Here is a 24,521-nt window from a genome sequence, read left to right on the forward strand (position 1 = left end):
ATATTGTTCTCCATGGAATTATTCTGCCCCCAGCCTGTAGATAAGGGCTGTTACTAAATTAATTTGAGTTTTACCTTGAAGGTTAAACTGCTGCCTTGCAAGTTGGCAAGGAAGGTGGGGAGATGCTGACAAAAAAAACCTGTGAGCTCCAGCCCTGGCCTGACGATTTCCTTGAGTATTACTTGAAAAAGGCAAGTATTGCACTGAAATTCAGTCTTTTAGCCTCTGAATTGGTGGCTCTTCCTGATTAGGATGCCGCCTGGGTGCCAGCTCTCAGGTGGGATCTCACAGCACTGGAGGAGGCTGAAAATTTCCCCAAAAATTCCTTGTAGGCACCCTTGGGATGGGGCATTTTTTGGGTGCTCTTCAAAAGCAAAGTGGCAGCTTCAGGATGTTGTTTTAGCCAAAAGACCCCAGTTCTTAGTGGTGGTGCTGGTCCTGTGGACTGGATTAAGCCCAGCCCTGGTGTTGGCATGTTCTGAGGTGTGAAATAAATAATTAACAGCAGCAATAAGCACAAGGAAAGTGCTCCTGGTCCTGCCCTGCGCCTCCTCTTTCCAGAGTTTGGTGTGGAAGGATTAGGGTGGAAAAATCAGTAGGAAAACATACAGAAAATGGCAGAAATGTTGACTGCTCTGCCCAGAGGTTAATTTTTTTAGTTGGGGATCAACCCAGAAGTATATTTAGCCCTGGCTTAGCCGACAAGGAGCGGGTTGGTGACTGGAATGCTACCACAGTGGGTAATATTAGGACTCACATCCCTGGAGGCTTCCCCTCAAGTCCTGGACTCATTTCTCTGTTATTATTTATAACTCAGCTTGAAGGCATTGGTCACTTAAATGAACCCAGAAGGACGCTGCAGCTCCCAGTGTCCCTGGGAGCCTTCCTGGCTCCATCACAGCAGGGGGATCCAGGGATGCAGGAATCCAGCTGTGGCCGAGCGTCCCTCCCCGGCGTGGAGCAGTGGTTTATCTGCAGGCCCCTCTGGTTACCAACCACGGCTGCTGCAGGTTTTTAGAAGCTGTTAGCACGAACCATTAACTCTTCCTTTTAATTATTCAGGTTGCCTCTTCTAAATTTCTTTTTTAAGTGGAGCTAATAGGCTTTGCAGAGGAGGCTTCCAACCACAGTGGTTCCTCCCCGGAGGAGCCCTGTTTGTGCATCGCCAGCTAATCTCTTTTCTTCGTTATCCCTTATCTTCCTCCAGCTGATTAATTGCTTTCAATTGATTTATAAATATTCTGTTGATCATGCAGTGGACAGGAGGGGAACGGGATGGGTCTGGGCTCACGGGGTCATTGATCCCTGCAGCTCCCCCAGGCTTTCCTAACCTGCCTTGCAGAGCCCAGCCATCCCAGCCAGGCTTTATTCCCACTTTTTTTTCCCCCTTGCAATTCCTGCAAGCAACCAAAAAATTGTGCTGTAGCATCATTTGGAGTCTGTGCACGTGAGCAAGTCTCTTGCCCAGTGAGCAGCAGGTTTTGGGTGCAAAGAAATGGGGTTTGGGTAAGTTTTGGTCGTGTTGATGAATGTGGCAGGTTGTGCAGGTATCATAAAAAGCTGTTTTCTGTACTGAATTCCCTAATACATAAATATATATATGGATGGAGTGGTTAATGAAAAGAGATCATTAAAATTGCTTATTTGAAACTTTCTGCAAGCTGTAGGGCAGCTGCTAGAAAAATAATTTAAAAAAGGCAGTAACATCTGGTTATAAAGATAGGAGCCAAACTCAGAGTGGAGCTGCCCACCTACAGCCCCATCCCAATCACATGTGGCATTGAGGGTGAAAAGGCTTCTTTTATAAATAGCAGCACATTTATATGTGGGGATAAATCATTAACTTTTCCAGGCAGGCTCCCGATTTTCCCTGTTATTTCTCTGCATGCAGCTCCTTCCCTCCCAGTGCCCCCATGGTCCCTGCTGGGGTGGGCTGAGCTGGGTGGCTCTGGGGACATGGTGGCCCTTGGTGGCCTTGCAGTGACGTCCCTGGATGTGCTGTGGGTGAGATAAGGCTTCAACAAGAAAACGTTTCCTGAAGTTGGAGACCCACCACACAGCCCTGGGGTGTGTTGCTGCCTGATTTATTATTATTTTTGCTTTATAATTATTATTGTTATTATTTTTCTCCTCTCTCCCCACGAAGTGGCTGGTGGCACAGGCACAACCTCAGTGTATAGCAACTTAATTACAGGTTGCTAATGAGCAACTGCAGAGCGAGAGGCTCCTTTAGCAGCCTGGCCTGGTGCTTTATCGTGTGTTTGCAGGAGTCGTGTAATTTTTTGTCATCATATATGGTAATATATTCACTGCAGCATGACATGGGATGAGGTTCAATGAATAATGTAAAACCCTGAATAACACTGAATCCATATGAGATGTGCTTTTCCCCCCAGCGTTGGTTTAAAAAGGGAAATATTGATTCTGGTGGGGTTCAGCGGTTCAGAGCTCTCGCAGAACTCACGTTCCGCTGATCGATGCCCACCCTGTCCCCTCCACGGCCACAAATGTCCTGCTGTGGCTGCCATCCCTCCCCTCGTTAGTGCTGACAAAGCTGGGAAGGGTGGGAAAGGGTCTGTGACATTTGCCACTGGATCCAGATGTGGCAGTAGCACAGCAGGTTCTGTTGGGGTTCAGGTACCAGGTGGAGCAACCCTCTCCATAACACATCATCCCCCCCCCCCTCCCCCAGTTCCTGTCTTTGAATGCTAATTAGGATGGATAATTTCTATTTGTTTTCCTTTTTAAACAAATTCCTTCTTTTCTGATCTGTATCATTTATATTTGTGGGCCATTATCTCAGTCTCATTACAGCCTTTTAGCATTTGAATGAAGATATTGTACAGAACCCAGAAGTTAGGCATAAAATGTCTGTGCTGATAACTATAATTGTCATGATAAAATTAAAAAGACAATAGAAATAACTGTGATGAGCTCAGGAAGTTGTACCAAGTGAGATTGGAACCAGCATGATGATGTTTGCCCCTTTTTTTGACTCTTTACACAGTAAACAGCTTTTGCAGGGCTATTTTGAAGAAGGGGGAAGTCGCTGAGTACGGCCTGGGTAGGGGCCGTAATAAAAAATTCGGATTTTTCTCTCTGTCGAGGTTTTAATTAATCACTACAAAAACTCTGGGCGATGCACGTGCGATTTTCAGGAGCTTAAAATACTCCGGCAGCGCCGGAGGAGGAGGAGGAGGTGCTAAACGGTGCCAAGTTCCTGAATGAAAATTACTCTCCCCGCCTCTGGTTCTGGAGCCAGATCGACGTTAATTAATCCTCGCCTCACACGTTAACGTTCTCCAACCTCGCCACCGTCGGGTTTTTGACTCGGCAAAAAGCAGATGGAGGTTCCCGAAGCGCCTCCGAAATTCCCAAGCCGAGCGCTCTCCTCGGTGACGACGCCAATTTGCCATGAGTGAAATGTTTGATAAAAATCTGTCACTTTTTTTTGAGAGGAGTTTTCCTTGAGAGGAAAACCAGGGGGAAAAAAGAAATCAGCTCTGTTTCGAAACATCTCCTCGCTCCGTTATCTTTGTTTTGCGAGAGACGGGGGTGGAGAAGGGGGTTGGAGAAGGGGGTTTCCGTGGGCATGGGGGAGAGGTGTTAGTAAGTTTTCCTGGAATTAGGTGGCATTTTGCTGCAGACCTCATATGAGGTCTCCAGATTTTTATGTTTCTGGTGGGTTTTATGGACAGCTTGTTCTCCAGGTCCTGGCTCTGCAAGGACCAGCTCCAATCCGAAGGTACGTGGATGCATCACTGACCTTCTGCAGAGATTCTTCTGGCAGGGCTGAGGTTATTCAGCAGTCACTGCAGGTGTTGGTGCCTCCAGGGCAGTGATGTACAGCTCATCCATGTGCTCAAGCTGCATTTAATCAGCCACCAACTACTATTATGTGTTGCAGGGAGATCGGTTCCCTTTGGAGTCACGATGCTGAAGCTGAAGTGATTTTTCATAGAATCACAGAATCATTCAGATTGGAAAAGCCCTCTAAGCTTGTTGGGTCCAACCATTCCCCCAGCACTGCCAAGGCCACCACTAAACCATGTCCCAAGTGTCACATCTGCAGGTCTGTTAAATCCCTCCAGGGGGGACAGTGATTCCACCACTGCCCCGGGCAGCCTGTGCCAGGGCTTGACAACTTTTTGACCCCAAATTGACTCTCTGTTACCAGTCTCTGGTGGGCCTGGCCCTTGGGGGTGATGGTTGGGATTTTCAGCCTGATCTTGAAGGATTTGGGACATTTTTTGGCCGTGACTGTCTGTAGCTGACTTGCTTCAGAGCCATAACCTCCAGAGCGGGACCTCCAGGAAGCTGGAGATGGGACACGTGATACAGGTTTGGCCTCCAGTGGAGGCTGAACAATTTGAATCAGCCTGAAGAGACCTTCTGATCCAGGCCTGGGTGGGAAGGGTCCCTCCTGGCCCTGCAGAAGGGTCTTGGCTAGGGAGGGTTGAAGGAGGTTGGCCAGTTTGGAATAAAGGGCCAGATCCCCTGCACCGACACTGGGACCTGTCCCTTTCCCTGCACTGGTGGCAGCCAGGATCCACAGAAAGTGACTCCAGGGACAGAAATACCTCCCCAGCCATGCCTTCCTCCTGGATAAGGGCCAGAGACCACTGCCAGATACAGAGTTATGGCTTGATCCAGAGCAAGGAGAGGAGACCCAGACCCCAACTCCAGTTTAACACAGAGAAACACACACTCAGTGCCCAGAGCCCAGCAGCACCACACAAACCTGGCTGAGGCTTGTGCCATCTTTTACTTAACCAGCACCATTTTTCCGTGTGCCTTCCAAAGAGATTGTTAATCGCCTGGGAATCCCTGCGGGTGGCATTGGTGGGTCAAAGAGCAGCAGCTCTGCTCTGTCTGGCTGCACTGACGGGTGCTGTGGGTGTGGATGACGCTGCTGGGCCACCATTAGTCAGCAGAAGTCAGGTAGAGCCCAGCCCAGCGTTCCCACTCACTCAGCGGGCTCCTCTGCCAGGGAGGAGGCTCCGAGGAGCTGCTCCTGGAGAGCCTGGGGCTTGTGCAATGCCCGTGACGTGGAGAACCTCCTCCCTCTGCTTTGGTTCTCGGCACTGCGACTCAGCACCTTCCTGTGCCCTGGCACATCACACCAGAGTCCACGGGTACCTTTGCACTGGGAAGCAAGGATTTGCACATACAGAGCAGGATTAAACCCGCAGGTGCTCCCAGAGCCAGGTGATTCCTTGCTCCCGTGGGGTGGCTCCGGCCGTGGCAGCGTTCCCGCTGCATCCTGAGCTGACTCGGCAATGGGCTCCCTCCGACTGGATCCCCGGGGAGGGGAGTTGTGCAAACAGGGAGCGATGGGAGGTGATGCAGATCCTTCCTGGGGTTCCAGGAGCCAAGGTGGGTGATGGCAGGGGCTGGGGCGATGGGGGCAGCGGTGCTGGGGGCAGTGGCCTGCCGTGCCCCGGGCTGCATGGCACTGCCAGCGTGTTGCAGTGAGAACCAGGGCTTGTTGCACAACAAAACCGACTCCCTTCCCCTTCCAAAGCTGCTGGCGAGGAGGCAGCAGGATAGGGAGGGGGCAATGCCCGGCAGCACAGCGTGGGGCCCAGAGGGTCACAGAGTGGGTGATGACCTGGTTTATTGACCTGGGTGTATGAGGTGGCTGTGGCTGCATCCCTTCCTAGCTGGGGCAGCTCACTCCTCCCCTGGCTATAGTGTCACCCACTTCCCAAAATCGTGGACATGGGGCGTGCCTCAGTTTCCCCATGCCTGAGATGATGCTGCTGTAGGGCGGGGGAGGTGTGTTCAGGGTGGCTGGCAGAGCCTTTGCGTGCCATGCGCTGTTGTAAAATGGAATATTGATGATTTCTTTTGTCTTGGACTGTGTTTTCTGATCTTTGTGCAAGTGTTACCTTCCTGGGCACAGTGAGAGGTGTGTGCCAGCAGCGTGCTGGGCCTGCCTGTAAACCATCCCTGGGCTGTCTGGGCAGTGTTCATCTAGAGAGAATAACAGCAAAGAGACAGGGACAGATTTATAAACCCAAAGTGCTTCTGCCCAGTTCTTACATCTTTGGTGTGAATAACTTCAAAAAAGTGGGTCTGATGTGGAGGGCTTGGAAACAGGCAGTGCAGGCAGCAGGGTGAAGGCAAGTAACAGTGCAGCATGGACTGTAGAGAGCAAAAATATTTGTTTTAGGAAAAATTTGTTCACTGAATGAGTGGATATTGGAAGAGTCTCCCTGGGGAAGTGGTGGAGTCACCATCCCTGGATGGAAAGCGAGAGGATGTGGCACTTTGGGATATGGTGTAATTGGCATGGTGGTATTTGGTTGAAGGTTGGACTTGATCTTGGAAGTCTTTTCCAACCGTAATGATTCTCTGAAAAAGCCACACGAGTCTGCTGGGTTTCACAGAGCTTGGTTGTTGCGGTGTATTTTTATTACAGAAAGCAGGTGGTCACTGCTTTCTCGACGGGATTTTCTGTGTCCCCCATCCCACGTGGATAAAATAACATTAATAACAACCGCACCGTGGGCAAGAACATCGCCTGTGTTTGCCTTGCAAGGACGAGCCGGCCCGGGTTGTGCGCTGGCACCGGGGAGTGTCACCCCCCTCCTGCCTCAGTTCCCCCCCCCGTGCTGGCGGCGCTGGCCGAGTATCGCGACCATCGGTGGCGATGGTGCCGCTGGGACGCGGCGGGCGCTCCGCTCGGTGGGTGGCAGCGGCGGGGAGCGATGGATGATGATTCCAGCCGGGAATCATTTCCGCCGCCGGCCGGCCGCGGGTTCCTGCGCGGCGCGGGGCTCCCGGAGAGCCCTCGGCGGCCGCTGCCGCGGGGCCCCGTCCCGCACACCTCGGGCCGTGCGGGGGCAAAGCCACTCCTCCCGTGCCGTGACATCAAGCCCTGCAAGAGCGACCGGCGAAGGGTCAAATTCCCGGCGCAGGTAGCGCTTTGGCTGCACTTCCGCGCCGCGTCGTGCCGGGGAGGACCCACCCCGCGCGGGGACCCCCGTCCGCGGGGACCCCCCCGAGCCCGGGGACCCCCGCCATGAGGTCGGAGCAGGAGGAGAACAAGCCGGGGAGCTGCCGCTGCGAGCAGGGCTCCGCTCCGCGCCCGGCCCATTGTCCCCGCGGGCGGCGAGGGGCGGCCGGCGACGATGCTCAGGGCAGGGCGCTGTGCCCCTGCTTAGCCCACGCAGGTAAGGGGGTCCCCCGAGGAGGGGAGGGGGTCCCCCGGCGTGGGGGAGGACACAGCCCGGCGTGCACGGCTTCCCCTCGCTCGCTTTGTGCTTGGAGCTCGCTTCCTCCTGGGAGAAACAAAACAACGCCTGGGAGCTGCCCGGGGCCGCGGGGAGGTGGCGGGGGGGTGGCCGTGCTGTCCCCACGCCCCATGGCGAGAGAGGGGCAGGGGCGAGGGGCTTCGTGCCCCCGTGGCCGTGGGGAGGGTCGGGGCGGGCGGGTCCCGGTGCCCCGTTGTCCATTTTGTGTCGCGGAGAAGTTGGAGCGAGCCGGGAGCTGGCGGAGGGCTCCCCGCCGGCTGCGGGGGCTGCCGCGGGGGTCTTTAGCCCACCGGCCGGTGGTGGCGTATGGTGTGTGCTTCTGGAAGCCTTTCACAACCCCCCCCGGCCTGCCCCCCCCCCCCGGTGCCCCCCGACCCCCGCTGCCCCCCCCCCCCCCACCCCTCCTGCCGGCACAGGGGTTTATATCAGGTTTTATTACATCCCACCAGCATGTGGCCAGGGCAGACAAGAGAGTAAGACTCTGGGTGGTGGAAATAATCATTATTTTTGGAAGTGGGGAGTACCAGGAAACTGGGGGTAACTTGGCGAGCAGGTGGTCTCTGCATGTCCTACCCCATCGGTGCGAGCACTGGTTGATGGTGCGAGGTCGGGGCTCATGACCAGGGGTCCTCTCCCGGAGCTGTGACCGTGTGAAAGCGCCAAGGCCAAGCTGGTGTCTAACTCAGGAAGTGCTCCGAAACGGTGTTTGCAAGGATTTGCTCTCACTGGGTGGAAGCTTTAACCCAAAATCACTAAGGACTGTCTGTACCCGTGTCCAGGTGTGACAGCTCGCTCGCTTGCAGCAGCAGGGGGTGGTCTTTAAAAGCTTTGCTTTTAAAGCTTCTTTAAAAGTAAAAGATGGATATGTGGAGCCAAAATCCACGTTTTTAGCCCAAGAAGCTCTGCTGAGCACCCTGGTGCCCATCCAGAAGGGAGCAATGGTGGCCAAGAGCTCCTCTGAAGTCATAGGGGGCACCTCAGTGCTGCAGGAGATGTTCCAGGGGATGTGCTGGGGATGCACAGCAGCAGGACTGCACTGACGTGGTGATGGACACATTTCAGGCCCTTGTGCTTATCCCCTTCTCTTTTTAACCTTTATTTGGGGGGAATTGGGTGCTTACTGTAATTCCTGACCACCCATGGGAGAAGGAGGCATTGCCTCACTTGGACAAGCCCCATCAGTCATTCCAACCCCTTCCAAATCTGCAAGCAGGCAGCAATGAAATTAATGTAATTTAAACATTTCCCAGACTAATTGATGAAAACTACCATTCCCGCCGAAATAATTGGCTGTTAATTATATTTCAGTTGATAGCATTAAACTTGTATGACACTGCTGGATTCTGCATCCTTTATGCTTCAACCACTGATTGGTGTCAACAGACAACGCAAATCAGATTTTTTGGGGTTTTTGTAATTGTGGTGAACACCTCCAGACAGCATTTGGGGCTGAAGTTTCCACTCCTGCTCCTGCAAATCCCATCTTGGCCTCCTCTGGGCAGCAGATCCACTCTCCGTGCAGCAGCAAAGCTTTTTGCTGGCCTTGGAACAGGCATCACTTTAAAGACATCCATTTAAAAGCCTTTTTTTCCCCCCGTGTAACTCAGCTGACACGATTGCTGTACACAGAGGGGACGTATGAAAGATGGATGCAGTACAAACGACAAGGCTCGTGTTGGTAAATTACTGTCTCAGGTGAAAGCTGCATTTTGTGCCGCTTTTGTGAGTTTACCAGTGAGATGGTTTTTGCTTTGCTGGGCACGAGTCAAGGGGGTGATTTTATCCAGGATGTCAGCAGGATAAATACACATCTACATACACCTCTGTCCTGAAACGGGAAATGGAAGGGTTGTAAAGAACATTATTAGAAGAAAATAAGGATTCGAGACCTAGAGATGAGTTGAGTTTGTATTTTAGAGAGCATCTCTGATTGTTAAGTAGCTCCCCAGCTTGGGACCCCCCTCTTGCAAAAGTGCAGAAAGCTGGAAAGAGACTTCTGGCAAGGACGTGAAGTGACAAGGGGGGAATGGCTTCCCACTGAGAGAGGGAAGGGTTAGATGGGATATTGGGAAGAAATTCCTCCCTGTGAGGGTGGTGAGGCCCTGGCACAGGTTGCCCAGAGAAGCTGTGGCTGCTCCATCCCTGGAAGTGTCCAAAGCCAGGTTGGATGGGGCTTGGAGCAACTTGGGCCAGTGGAAGGTGTCCCTGCCCATGGCAGGGGGTAGAACTGGATGGTCTTTAAGGTCCCTTCCAACCCAAACCATTCTGGGATTCTGTGACATTGGTAGCAGCCCTGGGAGGAAGTTAGAAAGAGGAACTTTCCTTTCAAGCCTTGGCTGCATGGATTGTACTTTGCAATTTTATATATATATAAAGATATATATATTCAAAACTGATTTGGCTTTGCCATATAAATAATAATATATATATATCAAATATAACTATATATTGCAAAGCATAATCCATTTTGTACAGATATGTATATCTCAAATTATATCTATAAAAAAGCAAGGATTTAGGATATATGGCTGATCCCAGGTTCAATAATTCGTGTTCTCCATAGACTTTGGCTTGCAGCTGGTGCCATGGGGAACATGGTGCCTCATGCTCCTCTCCAGATTGCATTTACAGCTTCCCACAGATCTTGGATTCTAATCCTTCAGCAGTTTCTACTGGGAGTGGGAGCTGAGCATGAAGTTGGGGATGAAATTCCCTTGTTGCCTGCTTTGGAGGATGGATGCTTTGGGGTTTCTTCACTATTTTCTAACTGGGAGCAGAGGGGAATGGTGCAGTTCTAGCAGACTGCACTGTCTAGTGTGTTATAGCAAGTTTTGGGGCCCAAGGACTCCTCTGGGAGTCTCTGCTGCAGAATTCCCCCCTGGACTGCCTGTTCTTGGTCTTGTTTCCCCTCTCCCTTCCCAACAGGGTCCGTGCCGTGTGGGGATTTTCTTGGTTCCCACCAAAATGCTGCAATTTCCAGGAATCCATTGGGATCGGTGCAAGCTGCCCTGCCCCATCCTCCTAGGCTGGTTAATTTTTTCCTGGGAATACCCCTCTGTGTCTCCTGGGTGAAGTGGCATGTAAGGAAAGGTGGAAATGAGTTACCAGTGTGTGGAAAAAAATGAGCAATTTGTTGCAGCCAGGGGCATTTTATGGGACTTTCTGTGGCCGGGGAAGGCACAGGGTGAGTGTTACACAGTAAATATTCCACCCTGTAGGAGCCCTTCACATCCTCTCCGGGTTCCCAGAGGCTGGAGGGGACATTTCTGCCATCCCTGGGGAAGATCCTGTTGGCCTTGGCCGCCTCTCATCCTTGCTGTTTTGCATGGATTTCAAGAAAGCACTTTGGGCTGCACCAAACCCCCCGGCCCGGGGCTCGACTGTTCCTCGTTAGTGACTTTATTGCTGAATAATTTACAGAATGGGGCCTTGCCAGTTTTCATTCGGGAAGCATTTCAAGTATGTGAACCAGATTTTATGCCTTCCTGGCGCAGCTGCCGGGGAGGAGCCGCCTCTCCCTGTCCTGCCGCCGGCGTCACCTCCCGGCCTCGCTCCGCCAGCGGTGCCGGAAGGGAAGCGGGCAGCACACGTGCAGAGGGACCCAGGGAAAAATAAGGGGGAAAAAACCCAATATTCCATGCCCAGTTGGTGTCCCCTGGGCTGGCTGCTACACGGGGACACTGGGGAGAGGACCCAGTTGTGGTAGCTTGGAGAGGGGTGCGTGGTTTTAATTTTTTGTTTAATGTTTCTTGTGACTGTGGAGTGTGTGTTGAGGTGGGTGTTTTCTTCTCCCCGTGTCCATGGGCACGATGCAAACCTGAGAGGATGTGGGTGTCCCATCCAAGCCCATCCTGTTGGACAGGGCTTGGAGCAACCTGATCTAGTGGAAGGTGTCCCTGCCCATGGCAGGAGGGTTGGACCTGCTTGTCTTTAAGGTCCCTTCCAACCCAAACCATTCTGTGATTCTGTGAAATCAGTAAGCTACTTTGGGATAAGTAAGGGCTTTTCTCTGCTTGTTTTTTAAAGGGGAAGGAAAGCAAACCAAACTCGGCTGGAGGATTGCAGAAGTGCCTGCACAGCCCCAAAGTGTTTTACAGAATGAGGGCGATGGGTGCAATGTAGAAATGGCATTATTATTACATTAAACAGTGGATGTGGCTGTAGGAAAAGATGTGTCTGGAGCTTTCCTCCAGTGCCTGTTGTGGAGGGAATCCAGGCTGGGATCTGCTGGGATGCTCCTGCAGTGCAGCTGCTCGGAGGAGTGAGCAGTCACTGGGTGTAAATCTGCAAAATTCAGGGTTCAGGTCTGCATGTGGAAGTGTCGTCTTCCCTTCTCCTGTCTCACAGTGGGTTTGTTGAGTTTTGTTGAGTGTACCCTGAGCACGTGGGTGGCAGAGCTGAGGTGTGTGGGACTTAGCAGAGCTCAGGAGGCTCTGCTGGATCCCAGCCATGAGAGCACCCTGTCAGCGAGTGCTTTGTACGGGAAAGTGCTCCTTTGTTTATTATTCTTACATTAACATTTATTTTTAATTTTTTAATGCAAAAGCAGCACCCAGTGGAGACTTCCCCCTCCCTCCCGGCGCCTTCCCGTGTCATCCCTCGCCCTCCTTCCTTGTTCCCAGAATAACTGCAGGGTTTGGGCTTTGTGCAGAGCAGTTTTGCCGGCGGGGAGGGGTCACCCCGGCGGCGTTTCCCTGGGGTTCGAGTTTCCAGCGGGGGCTGTGCCGGGAGCCGTCACTCACTTCCTCGCATTGTGTCTCCTCTTCCTCCAGCGCTGCTGCGGGAGGAGGTGGCCCAGCTGCAGGAGGAGGTCCACCTGCTCCGGCAAATGAAGGAAATGCTGACCAAGGACCTGGAGGAGACGCATGGCAGCAAGTCCCCGGAGGTGCTCTCGGCCACCGAGCTGAAGGTGCAGCTGGCGCAGAAGGAGCAGGAGCTGGCACGTGCCAAGGAGGCTCTGCAGGGTAAGGCTGCGCCTCCTTCTTCTCCTGCACCTCTCCCCAGCACCCTAAACCTTCAAGGAGTTGTTTAATGAGGGAAGGGAAAGCCATCCTTTTCATTTTGGGCTGTGCAGAGTGCACTTGCCATGTGCACGTGGGGGGGGGGTTTGGTCTCCCTGGGACCCCCTGATCTCCTGCTCCTGCAAGGGGGGGTGTGGGGCCAAGAGGGACTGGGGTGCAGTGATGGGCTGGGAAATGGGGTGTGGGGGCTGTTTGCAGCATTGCAAAGGAATTCCTTCACAGCTGTAGAGTAGAGCCAAGGCAGCAGCTGAAATGCAGCTGGAGGTGGGGGTGGGTTGGATTTGAGCCCCTCAGACTTGTTAGGGAAGCAGTGAGTTTCCTGGTGACTGCAATTTTCCTTATCCCGCGTGGAGTTACCTCCAGATGATGTGCACAGGGTCTCCTTCCTCCATGCCTGGTTTGGATGCTCAGGGCCACGCTCTCCCTCCCTCCCCAGCACAGCAAGCCCCGGGACTGGGCTGCACAGAGCAAAACGCAACATTGCAGCTTTTCCACCCCAAAAACGAGCTGACAATAAATCCGGGCAGGATGGTTTGTTAGCTGGAGCCAGGGGATGATCCTGAGCAGGGGAAGCTCTCACACGTCAAACCCTGGCAGCGCCGCGGCTCTAAATATCATCTCAAATCCCCAACATACCGAGTATAACTTGCACTTGTCAGCTCATGTTTGCGGATTATGAGGAGAAGCTGTCAGAAGTTTTCAGGCTCAGAGGCTGAGCAGCACGTGGGGAGCTCAGGGGGCCACCCCATCTCCCCCTGTCCGGGATGCTGAGATGCTCGGAAAGACAGGGAATTGGGCTGAGTCAGTGTTTGGGGAAGGGAGTTCAGAAAATTTCATGTGATCGCTGTCTGATTTACCAAAGCATCCCCATATATCAGTAGCAGCCAAAATACCTTCAAAATCCTGCCTCCCCCGACGCCAGCGGTGCAGCCTCCGGCAGCAGGAAATGCTCTGGGTTTATAGAACTGTAATTGGAGGAGAAAAACCTTAATTAGGGAATATTTACTCTCTGTGTGTGGAAGGGGAGCTGCTGATTAATGCAAAATAGCAGAAAAGCAGAACTATTGTAATACATGTGCAAAAAAGAAATAAGAGCAAGAAGTCATCTAAGGAGCTGCGGTGAGGTCATACAGGCTTCTGTGGAGGAGAAAAAGTTAATTTGGCTTGAAAATCGTGATTATTTAAATAATGATTTAAATATTTAAATAATATAATGTTGGGGTTTTTTACTGGGCTTTTATTTGCCACAGTTGGAGCCCCTGGGGTTGGTTTTCCAGGACTTCTCCGCAGGTGTGGTGCCTAGGGAGAGGGAATGTCAGTTGGCACTTGGAAAGGCACATTGCGCGAAGCCTTTTTCAGTCGATGCTTCTTCCCTCCTCTGCAATATTTGGGAGGCTTTTGAGTCGTTTGGAAAAGCTGGCTGGGCTGGATCTGGGCTGGAGGTGCTGGGCAGCAGAGCAGGTTTGGCACGGTGACCGAGACGGATAAAGAGAAAACGGGATCAGCAGCTGGAGGGGGAAAAAAAGTCCTTTTTCCTTTCCATGAAAAATTGTCCGTAGAGAAACGTAGCCAAAAGGGGAGGAAAACCGGCGCCTGGTGACTGGTTCTGCCAGGAGGAATGCATCTGCTGATGGACACACTGAGGAAGTGGGGGCTCTATGTTAAGGAACTGTGGGATAAGCCAGAGCCAGGAGCGCAGGGAAACTTGGCCGTGCTGTCCTGTAGTTCAGGGATCTGTGACAGTCGTGTTCTGCGGGCAGAAAGCACCTCCCAAGAGCAGCTTCCTGCTCACAGCCTGCATTCCTGCCTCCCAACATCCCTACATCCCTACACAGCCCCGTGTCCGGCAGCGTCGGCCGCACCATCCCTGTGCCTGCAGCGTCCCGCGATCCACGTTGGGTCCTGTGGAATGTCATTAGCAGATAAATTATATGGAAAGCTGTCATCGGTGCTGGCTCGGAGCCTGGAAGTGCAGCACAGCTGGTTCAGATGGATCTTGGCTCGCCGGGCCGTGCTGTGGAGGGGGTTTGCCAGTGGGGTTTGCTTTTGGGGGCTGCAGCACCTTTTAAGAGCCTTTATTTTGCAGGGCCTCACAGGGTTTGGTTTGTGATGGTCTGGGTGGAGGGTCCCCCTTTGGAGGTGCATTCCCAGCCCTTTCCAACAGCATTTGGCACAGGGATAGAGCTGATCAGACCGTGCAGCATCTTCCCTGTGCCGTGCTACCAAGCCCTTGCTGCGGAGGGAGGGAGGGATCTGGCCCAGCACAGGATGCTCTGCAGGATTAACTCAACCAGTTTCTGTATCCCTGGCAGCATGTGCTTTATCCATCGTTATTCCACTTTTTCCTGGGCTAATTCCAGCCCTTGCGCTTTTTTTAAAAATCAATTAACATCTAATTAAAATTCCATAGTGTTATATCCTATGTCCCCCTCCGCCTTTGCCAGGACTGGGACTCTGAATCGTGCTTCCAGCATCAATGCAGTTATTATTATTTCCCCAGCCCTGGCTGGAAAGTTATGGATGTGGTCTGGATTTCTGATGTGGGAATCCCCAAAGGGAGAAGTTGCAGACAGCTTTATTACTGCTGGTCCTGCTGTGGGCAGGGACGGTGCCCGAGCGCCTGGGGGGCTCGAGGAGCCTCTTGGCCAGGTGACATCCAGGAGCATGTGGGCTAATGGCAGAAACCCCATTTCTAGGAAGGTTTATCCCATATGCTGGAACTGCCCTGCAGGATTATCATGCAGAGAGCAAACCTGGTTTCTGTTTCCTTTCTGAGTGCCAAAGTGGAAACCTCAGGCTACCTTTCCCTGCTGCTCGGGAAGGTGTGAACTGACTTTGTGTCTGCTCCACAAATAGGTGGTAGCCTGGTCTCCTCCCTCCCAAACCCGCATCTTGGAGCTGTGACCTTCCCAGGGGTGGTGTTTGGGCTGGGAAGAACCTCCTGGAGGAACTCACAGCACCCTCAGATTGCTGCAGTGATGAGGTGGGTAGCAGAGAAATGGGTGTCCCAGAAGGTGGATGTCCTGGAAGACGGCTGTTCCAGAGAATAGGTGTTCTGACAGATGGATGTTCCAGCCGTGGACCCAAACAGGGAAGCCTTTTCCATCATAAGGACATGGAACTCTGTACAGAAAACCTGTTGTTCACCTTTGAAGACCCACCTTAAACTTTCAGAAGTCATTGGTCACCTCGTTGGCTGTTGGGGTCAGGTTTGGAAAGCCCTTGGCCTCGTAGCAGGGTGTTTCCAGGTAAATTCCCCCAAGGTGAAACGCCTCTCCTAACTTTTTCCTGAAATTTGACTTTGGACTCTAATTTCCTGCCTGCTCCATGCCTCTGCACCCCCAGGAGTGAGTGCTGGCTCTGCCTGACACCACGTAGCATTGACATCTTCAACATCAGGATCTTCCTGACGTGACGGCTGCACCCGAGGAGCGAACGCGCCGATTTAAGTACAAAGCAAGGAACAGCTCTGAGATCCCTGCACAGGGCTGACCGATTTTATGGGTTAGTCATGGTGACAATATTGAATTTCACGGCTGGGAGGGAGAAACAGGAGAAATTAAGTAAATGTTAATGGGACAGGATGGGTTTACACGTTCCTGTTGCGCGGGGCATCGCTGAGGTTTGAGCGGTGCTCCCTGAGGGTGCCCTTTGCTGCGTTAGAAAATTCAGGGTATGATTCAGTAAGTGATAAAGGAAGCTCTGATTCTGTTCCTGGCATGAAAATTCACATTGTGTGGGGTGAGAGAAGGGCTTGGAAGTGGATGGGAGTCATGGGAAGCTGCTCTTTGGAGAGTCAGAGGCAGGCTGCATCTGCTGCCAGTGCCCTGATGTGTGTTTGGGCTCTGCTGCCTCATTCCGGGAATGTGAAGCTGGGCAGAGATGATGTTTCTTTGTTTTTCATGTAATATCAAGGTAATGAAGCTAATTATTATGTCCTCCAGAAGCTCATCTGGATGGTGTGGCCACCATCACCTGACGTGGCCAGGAGTTGGGCTTCAGTGATCCATGTGGGTCCCTTCCCACTCAGGATATTCTATCATTTATTTTCCCTTAATTTGATATTATTAATTTCAAAGGGGAGGGGTGGTATTTATAGCAGCCCCCATCCTGAGGGGAGGTGCCTGGTTTTAGGATGCAGGAGCTGATTCCCAGCTGGAAGTTGTTAGATGGTGAGGCCAGACTGGGGCCACGTAGTAGTAGCAACCATCAGTGGTGGCATCACTGGGTTGTTCCATCCATGCTCCTGCCTCAGACAAGGCTGTGCCGCTCCTGTGGAGCAGCTGGATTTTGACTCATCACGTGGAGCTGGAAATAAAAGGCACTGAGGGGGTGGATTTTTAATTGTTTTGGCAGCAGGAAGAGCCCAGCCCGGAGCTGGTCCCGTTACGTCTCTGTGTCCATCATCCTTCTCCCAGAGGACCAGTGCTCAGGGGATGGATCATGTGGCAGGAGGTGGAAGCTCAAATAACACAGGGTGACTTGTGCAGCTGGGGATGGGGGGCTGGAGTGAGAGCTGGGGGGTTCACCCAGCCCATCTCCCCCATCCCTTGCTGCCGAGGCTGGTGCTGAGCTGCCGAGTCCAGAGGGGGCTGGTGGGTCCCCCCCTCTCCTTCTGCCATGGGCCTTGGGTGGGAGGGGAAAATAAATAATGCAAATAAGAGAATTACTTTCCACTCATGGTCTGGGTTTAGGATTTCTTCCTTCTTGTCTTATGAACAGGTCGGAGGTTTGGCCAGAGCCCCCTGTGCCCATGAGCTGGGCGAGAGTTCATTTGGATATTCGTGGGGGGGGAGGGGGTTGGGATATAGAAAGCTCACCCTGGATCATCAGATTAAAGGAAAAAGCCATTTCACCTCCTTGGATGGCCCAGATAGCCAGTGAAAATCTGCTTTATTCCTCCTTTGCTGGCCCTGCCGTCGCGCCGTGGATTGCAAAGGCTCGTTTTCCCCGACCGAGTAATTAGCTGGGCTTGTTTGCTGAGGAGGAATTAAGCTGCTGCAGCAAGTGGGGTTTGGTCCAGGAGCTCCTGGCAGCCCTCATGGCTCACTTCTGCCTCACTTTTTATTTTTCTCCTGCCTTTTTCAATTAATTTCCCATTAATTTGGTTTGGAATGAAGTTCTCAAATGACTGATAAATCTTCTTTAAGCTCAGGAGCTAATCGGTTTTGGAGGAGGGAGAGTAATAGAGGGGAGGGAAAAAAGTGTGTTAATTTTAGCAAATCTCTCAAATATGAACTGAAACAAATGGCAAATTGTCCTGTTGGGTTAACAGAAAAAAATCTACTCTTACAATACCCAAACTTCATAATCTTCTTGCAGTACTGATGCATTGGCATAAATATTGGTAAATATTAGTAAGTTGATATATATGCAACCTTGGGAGATAGTTACCCTTCTCCTAATAGTACTTATGAGCACCTTTATTTTTTTTTATGGGTGAGTGATGAAGTGTTTTCTGTAAATCTTTAAAGGCCCTGAATGCTGCCACTAATTAAAGGAATTTGTATGCTACGGGGGACTCACTATTTAATTAAATTCATTGGGAGTCTTTTGTCACCTCCAGCATCAAAGAGTGGCAAATGTGACTTAAACTTTTATAAGAGCCTCTCATTATCCTTGAGGAAATTAAATATATGTGAATATGTGTCTGTGGGGTCTGGATCTCACCCCGGTATGGCTCAGTCAACTTATCATTATTTTTTCTTTTTCAGCAAGATTTTAGTTCCAGTGAAAGAACTGGGCAGAGGAAGGTTGTGGTTAAATACACACAGGCAGCAGGAAAGGGCTTTTTCAAAGACTTAGATGTGGCTGTGATTGTTTTTAGAGGGTTTCTGTAGTGATTTCTTGAGCTGGGAAAAAAAGTAAGGGAAGTCCTGGTGTCAGAAGGGGCTGAGTTATCCCAGGAGGAGCTGTGTTCATTGAAGTGAGTGAAGAAGACTCCCAAGAGCTCCCTGTTATTGGACAATATGAATTTTTGTGGCATTTCCTACCTGGTTTTCTGTTTTTCTGTGTTTTGTTTTACCTCTGATGCTTAATGGCAGAGTAGTTTGTCTGAAGAGTTTCATCTCTTGGTTTCTAACAGATAAAAATCCCTGTTGTCCCAGACATCTTCCTCTTCTTCCACTATTTGGTCTGATTTAATCATTTTCCCCACCTTTTTATCCTCTGATCTGCAAGCCCTCTCTCTTCCTCATGGTTCCATCCTGAGCACTTCCTTTATCCTCAGCACACACAGTAAAAAACCAGTTAAAAAGTAGAATAAAACCAGTGCACAGAAGGAAGTTCCTACCTGAGTGAAGCTCTCTTTGAGCTGGTGATTGTGACAAGCTGGGGTGGGATGCAGGGGGTGCACAGAGCTGGGTGAGTGGAGGGGCTGCTCTTATTTTGGGATCTATTCCAGCACATGTCAGGGCTGGGTGATCAGTGTTATCAGGTTATTCTGCCTGAGGGTGCCTAGGGGCTTGGTAATGATGCTCTCCCTGCTTGCACACAGGTGGAAATGACTTATTGAGGGTCCCCAAGCAGAGGAGGGTGGGAGCAGAACATCCCTGTGCTGGCACGAGGCAGAGGCACCAAACCAAGGGTGCCAAAGGTGCCTGAGGCAAATCAATCCCTGGTCGTGGTTTCTTTGTATTTCGTGTATATTGTCTTTATCCCACACGTGCCTCACCAGGGGAGACACCCTGGGCTGTAGTTTAATCCCCCAGTGAAGTGACTCATTGCAGGGTGTAGAAAACACAGCGTGGGCTGAAACGCCCACCACTCTGTACTCTAATGGAAAAAGATGGGATGTGTGTGCATGGAGACAGGTCCCACTCGTGATGCTGCATCATCTTCTAGTGTTTTTTGTAGTGCAGGCAGCTCCTGGAGCTTCGGGGCTGGTTTTTCTGGTGAGTTCAAGGGGGTTTAGGATGTTTTTTTTTTTATTATAGAGGGGCAACTTGCAAGACTCTCAGCTGATCACAGTGAGTGCAGGGAGTGTTGGAGGGGCAGATCGTGTTTCATACCATCCTGCTCCCTTAGGAACAGCACTTCCTCAGGGCTGAAAAACATGAATGTATAATAAAAAGCAATATTTGTATTCTGATTCCCAAACTGGGTATTATTTTGGTGGGGATGGGGCGTATCTGGAACAGGGAGCTACAGGGCATTTCTGCAGTGCTGCCAAGGACCTAGTTCAAGGTTGGGTAAAGCATTAATGTACAGAAATGACTGAAACTCCTTCTCCTACCTTGTATTTCTGTAATTCCCCGTGGATTACCAGCCTTCTGCCAGTGTCGGTGGTCAGCGAACACCCCTCACTGGTGACTGGAAGAGGGAAAACTGGAAGGTTTTGGGTTCCTCTCAGTGCTGTTGAAACACCCCATTGCATCCTGTGCTGCTCCTGCTCTTTCCCCTCATCCCAACACAGCATCATTGAGCTGGAAGGGGACGCTCGGGGAGCCGTGCCCTGGGCTCGTGGGAGCGCCACCAGAATCCGCCCCGCAGCTAAAAATAAACGGGCTGTGGTTTATTTATCCTGGAAAGGGAGCAGCAGGTTTTCCTGTGCCGGGCCCTGAGGCTGAGGCAGCAGTTTTGCTCCGGAATCTCCTTTTCCAGGGGACTGAGCTGCCCCTTGGAGGGGGGTCGATGATGAGGAGCCGTGGTGGCGACACGATGGGTGTTTGGGGGCTGCAGCGATTGGGGGCGAATTAGGCGTCTTCTGCCAGCCCAGACCCTGGGATCGTGCTTTTGGTACTTTTTCATAGAATCAGCTGGGTTGGAAGGGACCTCTGAGATCATCAAGTCCAACCCTTGATCCAACCCCGCTGTGGTTCCCAGCCCGTGGCACTGATGCCACATCCAGTCTCTTTTTAAAAATCTCCAGGGATGGAGAATCCACCACTTCCCTGGGCAGCCCATTCCAATGTCTGACCACCCTCTCTGCAAAGAAATTCTTTCTAATCTCCAACCTAAACCTCCCCTGGCACAACTTGAGACCCAGCCCTCTTGTCTTGCTGATGGTTGCTTGGGAAAAGAGACTAACCCCCAGCTGGCTCCCCCCTCCTGTCAGGGAATTGTAGAGAGTGAGGAGATCTCCCCTGAGCCTCCTCTTCTCCAGGCTGAACAGCCCCAGCTCCCTCAGCCTCTCCTCACAGCACTTGTGCTTGAATCCCTTCCCCAGCCTCGTTGCTCTTCCCTGGACCTGCTCCAGCCCCTCAATATCCTTCCTTGCCTTAAAAAATAAAAGATGTGGAAGCAAGGGGCTGCTGTGCCCTCTGTGCTCAATCCATCCTCTCTCCCACAGCCATGAAAGCCGACCGCAAGCGCTTGAAGGGGGAGAAGACAGACCTGGTGAGCCAGATGCAGCAGCTGTACGCCACGCTGGAGAGCCGGGAGGAGCAGCTCCGGGACTTCATCCGCAACTACGAGCAGCACAGGAAAGTGAGTGTGGGAGCCCAGCACCATGGTCTCGTGGCACAGGGGGCTGGCAGCGAGTCGAGTGTGAAACCTGGTTTGTAGTCAGGCCAAAACCCTCTAAAATCCCAGCTGGATTCTTGCTGGGGCTGGGGTGGACCACGGCAGGTTAAGCCTGAGATTAGCTCAGTTAGTTAGAGCACAGTGCTAATAACACCAAGGGTTTGATCTCAGTATGACCTTAAGAGTTGGACTCAGTGATCCTTGTGGGTCCCTTCCAACTCAGAATATTCTCTGATTCTGTGAAATACTAGAGGGAATGGAGCCAGACATGCAAAATCCCATGTAATTTTAACAAGGTGCTCAGTGAGCATTGCTTTTTGGAGGACTGGCTGCATCCTGGAGCTCCCCAAAAAGGGAAGCCATCCCTGCCAGCACGGGGCTCTCGTGACCCCAAAGGTTGGGTGGTGCCTGAGAGGGTCATTGCAGAGGGGCTTGTGTTAGCACATGGATTTTCCCTTCCTGATGGCCGCCCCGTGTCCTGGCAGGAGAGCGAGGACGCAGTGAAAGCCCTGGCGAAGGAGAAGGACCTCCTGGAGCGGGAGAAGTGGGAGCTGCGGCGACAAGCCAAGGAGGCGACGGACCACGCCAGCGCCCTCCGCTCCCAGCTCGACCTGAAAGACAACCGCATGAAGGAGCTGGAGGCCGAGCTGGCCATGGTGAGCTGGGGGACTGATACAAACCTGAGGGGTTGCTGCAGTGGCTGCATTATTGCAGTACTGAGGAGGAAAATATTCCATCGCTAGAAAGGAGCTTGGCCTCACCTTGAGTCCCTCACCTTGAGTCCCTCACTTTGAGTCCCTCACCTTGAGTCCCTCCCCTTGAGTTCTGTGTGCAGCTTTGGGCACCACAGTATGGAAAAGACATCACTAGATAGCATCTAAAGGAGAGCCAGGAGGATGGGAAAGGGTTTGGAGGGGAAGCCTTATGAGGAACCGCTGAGGGCAGTTGGTTTGTTCAGCCTGGAGAGGGGGAGACTGAGGGGAGACATCATTGTGGTCTTCAGCATCCTCCTGAGGGGCAGTGCAGGTGCAGGTACCCATCTCTTCACTTTTGTGACCAGTGACAGGACTCGAAACGGCTGGAGTTGAGTTGGGAGAGGTTTAGGTTGGATATCAGGGAAATGTTTTTCACCCAGTGGGTGGCTGAGCACTGGAACAGGCTCCCCAGGGAAGTGCTCACAGCACCAGGACTGTCTGAGTTCAAGAAGCGTTTGGACAATGCTCTCAGGCACGTGGTGGGATTGTTGGGGTGTCCTGCACAGGGCCAGGAGTTGGACTCAATGATCCTGATGGATCCCTTCCAACTCAGCATATTCTGTGATTCCGTGATCCCTAGCACAGGTTGCAGCACACTTTGGGTATTTACTTGCCCAGGGGTGTGTGAGTTGGGTGCAACGTGTTGCTGCTTGTTCTGCTGCTCCAGGAGATGTTCATATGGTTTTCCTGCTCCATCACCATCACCTTGGTGTCCTCCCCCAGGCCAAGCAATCCCTGGCCACGCTGACCAAGGACGTCCCCAAGCGCCATTCCTTGGCCATGCCGGGCGAGACGGTGCTGAACGGGAACCAGGAGTGGGTGATGCAGGCTGACCTCCCGCTGACCGCCGCCATCCGGCAGAGCCAGCAGACCCTCTACCACTCACACCCCCAGCACTCAGCGGACCGGCAAGGTGGGCAGGTCCTTATTGCCAAACCCCCCCTTACGGGGAGGAAAAAATGGGTAAACCCCTCCCTAAATAGTTTTTTTTAGACGTGAGTTAGAGGCTGTGCCGGGTTCGCTGGCGTGATTTTAACTCCCCGTGTCCCTCCCTGCCTTCCAGCGGTCAGAGTGAGCCCCTGCCATTCCCGGCAGCCGTCCATCATCTCCGACGCCTCTGCGGCCGAGGGCGACCGGTCGTCCACGCCGAGCGACATCAACTCCCCCCGGCATCGAACGCACTCGCTCTGCAACGTAAGGCACCGTGGGCTGGGGGGCTTGCTGCCCCAGGAAGGGGCTCCGGGGATTCTGCGGGTCCTCTGCTTCCCAAAAACAACGTTGGGTTTGGGGTGTGGGGCAACCTGGAGCTTTGCTGACCCAGAAAGCTGCTTTCCTGACCCAGAAAGCTGCTTCCCTGGGGTTTTATCCAAGCCCCACCACAGTTCAGCTGCCCAGATGAGCTACTTTTTGCCATGGAAGTGGGAGGTCTCAGGCTATGTTGGGGCTGATCCAATGGATCCATCTCTTTCTACCACAGGGGGACAGTCCTGGACCGGTACAGAAGAACTTGCACAACCCAATCGTACAGGTAGGGCACAAATCCTCTCAAATCCTGCTCGTGAGAACCCCTCCTGTGCTAGAAAATACTTTGGAGGGGCTCAGAGGCACCACTTTGGGGTCTTTCAAAAAATGAATTGAAGTCATCTTGAATTGTGAGTCTTTGATGTCTCAGATTCCTATAATTTGCCCCAAAATCCATGTAATGCCTTAGGCATTTGCTGTGCTCAGGGCCCTTTGGGGTCTTGATTTTTGTAAGGCACAGGCAAAGCAGGTTATTCTTCTGGTTTTGACCCTAAACCCTTGGGATATTTTTGTCAAGCTGTGGACAGACCCTTGTTCTGATCTATTCCTGGAGCCAAAATCCTGAACCAGTTGAGTTAAGCCAGAATCCCAGAAATTGGGGTAGGGGGGAGCTGTTCCAATTCTGCTGCAAACTCCACCACCCAAATTTCAGGAATATTATTTTATTTCGGTCCAGCACCTTAACATTGCTCTGGACCTGGATGCAAATATTTTTTTGGGATCTGGATGCAGATACTTTTCAAGACCTGGACTCAAACATTATTTGTGTCTGGGACCGTGTGGTCCATCATCCCCGATGTGAGCGGGTGGGGAGCGGGTGAAGGAAGAGCTGGATACCCAAACCCGTGTCCCTCTCCTCCCACAGTCTCTAGAGGACCTGGAAGACCAAAAACGGAAAAAGAAGAAAGAGAAGATGGGCTTTGGCTCCATCTCCAGGGTGTTTGCCCGGGGGAAGCAGCGCAAGTCCCTCGACCCGGGGCTCTTCGACGGGACGGCCCCCGACTACTACATCGAGGAGGACGCGGACTGGTGACCCCCCCGTGCCAGGCGGGTGCCACTGTACATATCCCCCACCTGTGGACGTGTTACCTGTTGTCTTGGGAGCGATGCAGCTGTGTCGTAACTTCAGTTTTTCCCCCCCCCCTTTTTTTTTTTTTCCGTGTTTTCTCATTTTTTTTCCCATCCCGGTGACTCCTTTTGTTGTCGCTTCAGTTTGTCAGTTTTGTTTTGGGTTTGGTGGGGTTTTTTTTTTGTCTTTTTTTTTTTTTTGTTGTCGTCGTTGTTCTTTTCTCTTTCTTCTTTTGACAAAACTTGAAACTTGAAGGACTGCTGTGTCTCTGTAAATACCAGAAATATTGTGCACTTTGTGCTTGTGACGTCTCTTGTCCGAAACCCGCTGTTTTCCGGAGCCCAGCCCGCGGGATGTCCTCGCCTGGGGACCAAGGACCTGCCCAGCTGAGGGACCTTAGAGGGAAAACACACAAAACCAACAACAACAACAACAACAAAAGATCTCCTTCGCTGTGATGTCTTCCTGGCCGAGCACCCGGGCTGGTTGTAACGCCTGCCGGTCTGGAAATAAGTGTTTTAACGTTCCTTTTTAGTTGTTTTAATTTATTTGCACAAACCCAGAGGAGCTATTCTAACTAAATTATTGCAGAAGTTTTGGGATTTTTATATTTTTCCACGTCGGTTGGGATGGGGTGGGAGGAGGAAGGGGG

General features: G+C 52.0%; 1 protein-coding gene across 2 annotated transcripts; it reads left to right on the forward strand.

The window, feature by feature from the left end:
- Positions 1 to 5,351: 5,351 nt before the first annotated feature.
- Positions 5,352 to 24,466, forward strand: LOC113954217 (kazrin). 2 transcript variants are annotated; one of them, XM_027658265.1, is made up of 8 exons: positions 5,352 to 5,376; positions 12,032 to 12,223; positions 20,571 to 20,707; positions 21,229 to 21,399; positions 22,222 to 22,411; positions 22,562 to 22,692; positions 22,976 to 23,026; positions 23,666 to 24,466. In XM_027658265.1, exons 2-8 carry the CDS (start codon positions 12,088 to 12,090, stop codon positions 23,831 to 23,833), a joined length of 984 nt encoding a protein of 327 aa, XP_027514066.1. In that variant the 5' UTR covers positions 5,352 to 5,376; positions 12,032 to 12,087; the 3' UTR covers positions 23,834 to 24,466. The 2 variants fall into 2 exon arrangements, with proteins under 2 accessions (XP_027514066.1, XP_027514067.1); XM_027658266.1 differs by lacking the exon at positions 5,352 to 5,376 and adding an exon at positions 7,082 to 7,178.
- The last annotated feature ends 55 nt before the right edge of the window (positions 24,467 to 24,521 follow it).

This window comes from Corapipo altera, unplaced genomic scaffold (assembly GCF_003945725.1).
Source record: "Corapipo altera isolate COAL_440 unplaced genomic scaffold, ASM394572v1 301, whole genome shotgun sequence".
NCBI classification, from domain to species: Eukaryota; Metazoa; Chordata; class Aves; order Passeriformes; family Pipridae; genus Corapipo; species Corapipo altera.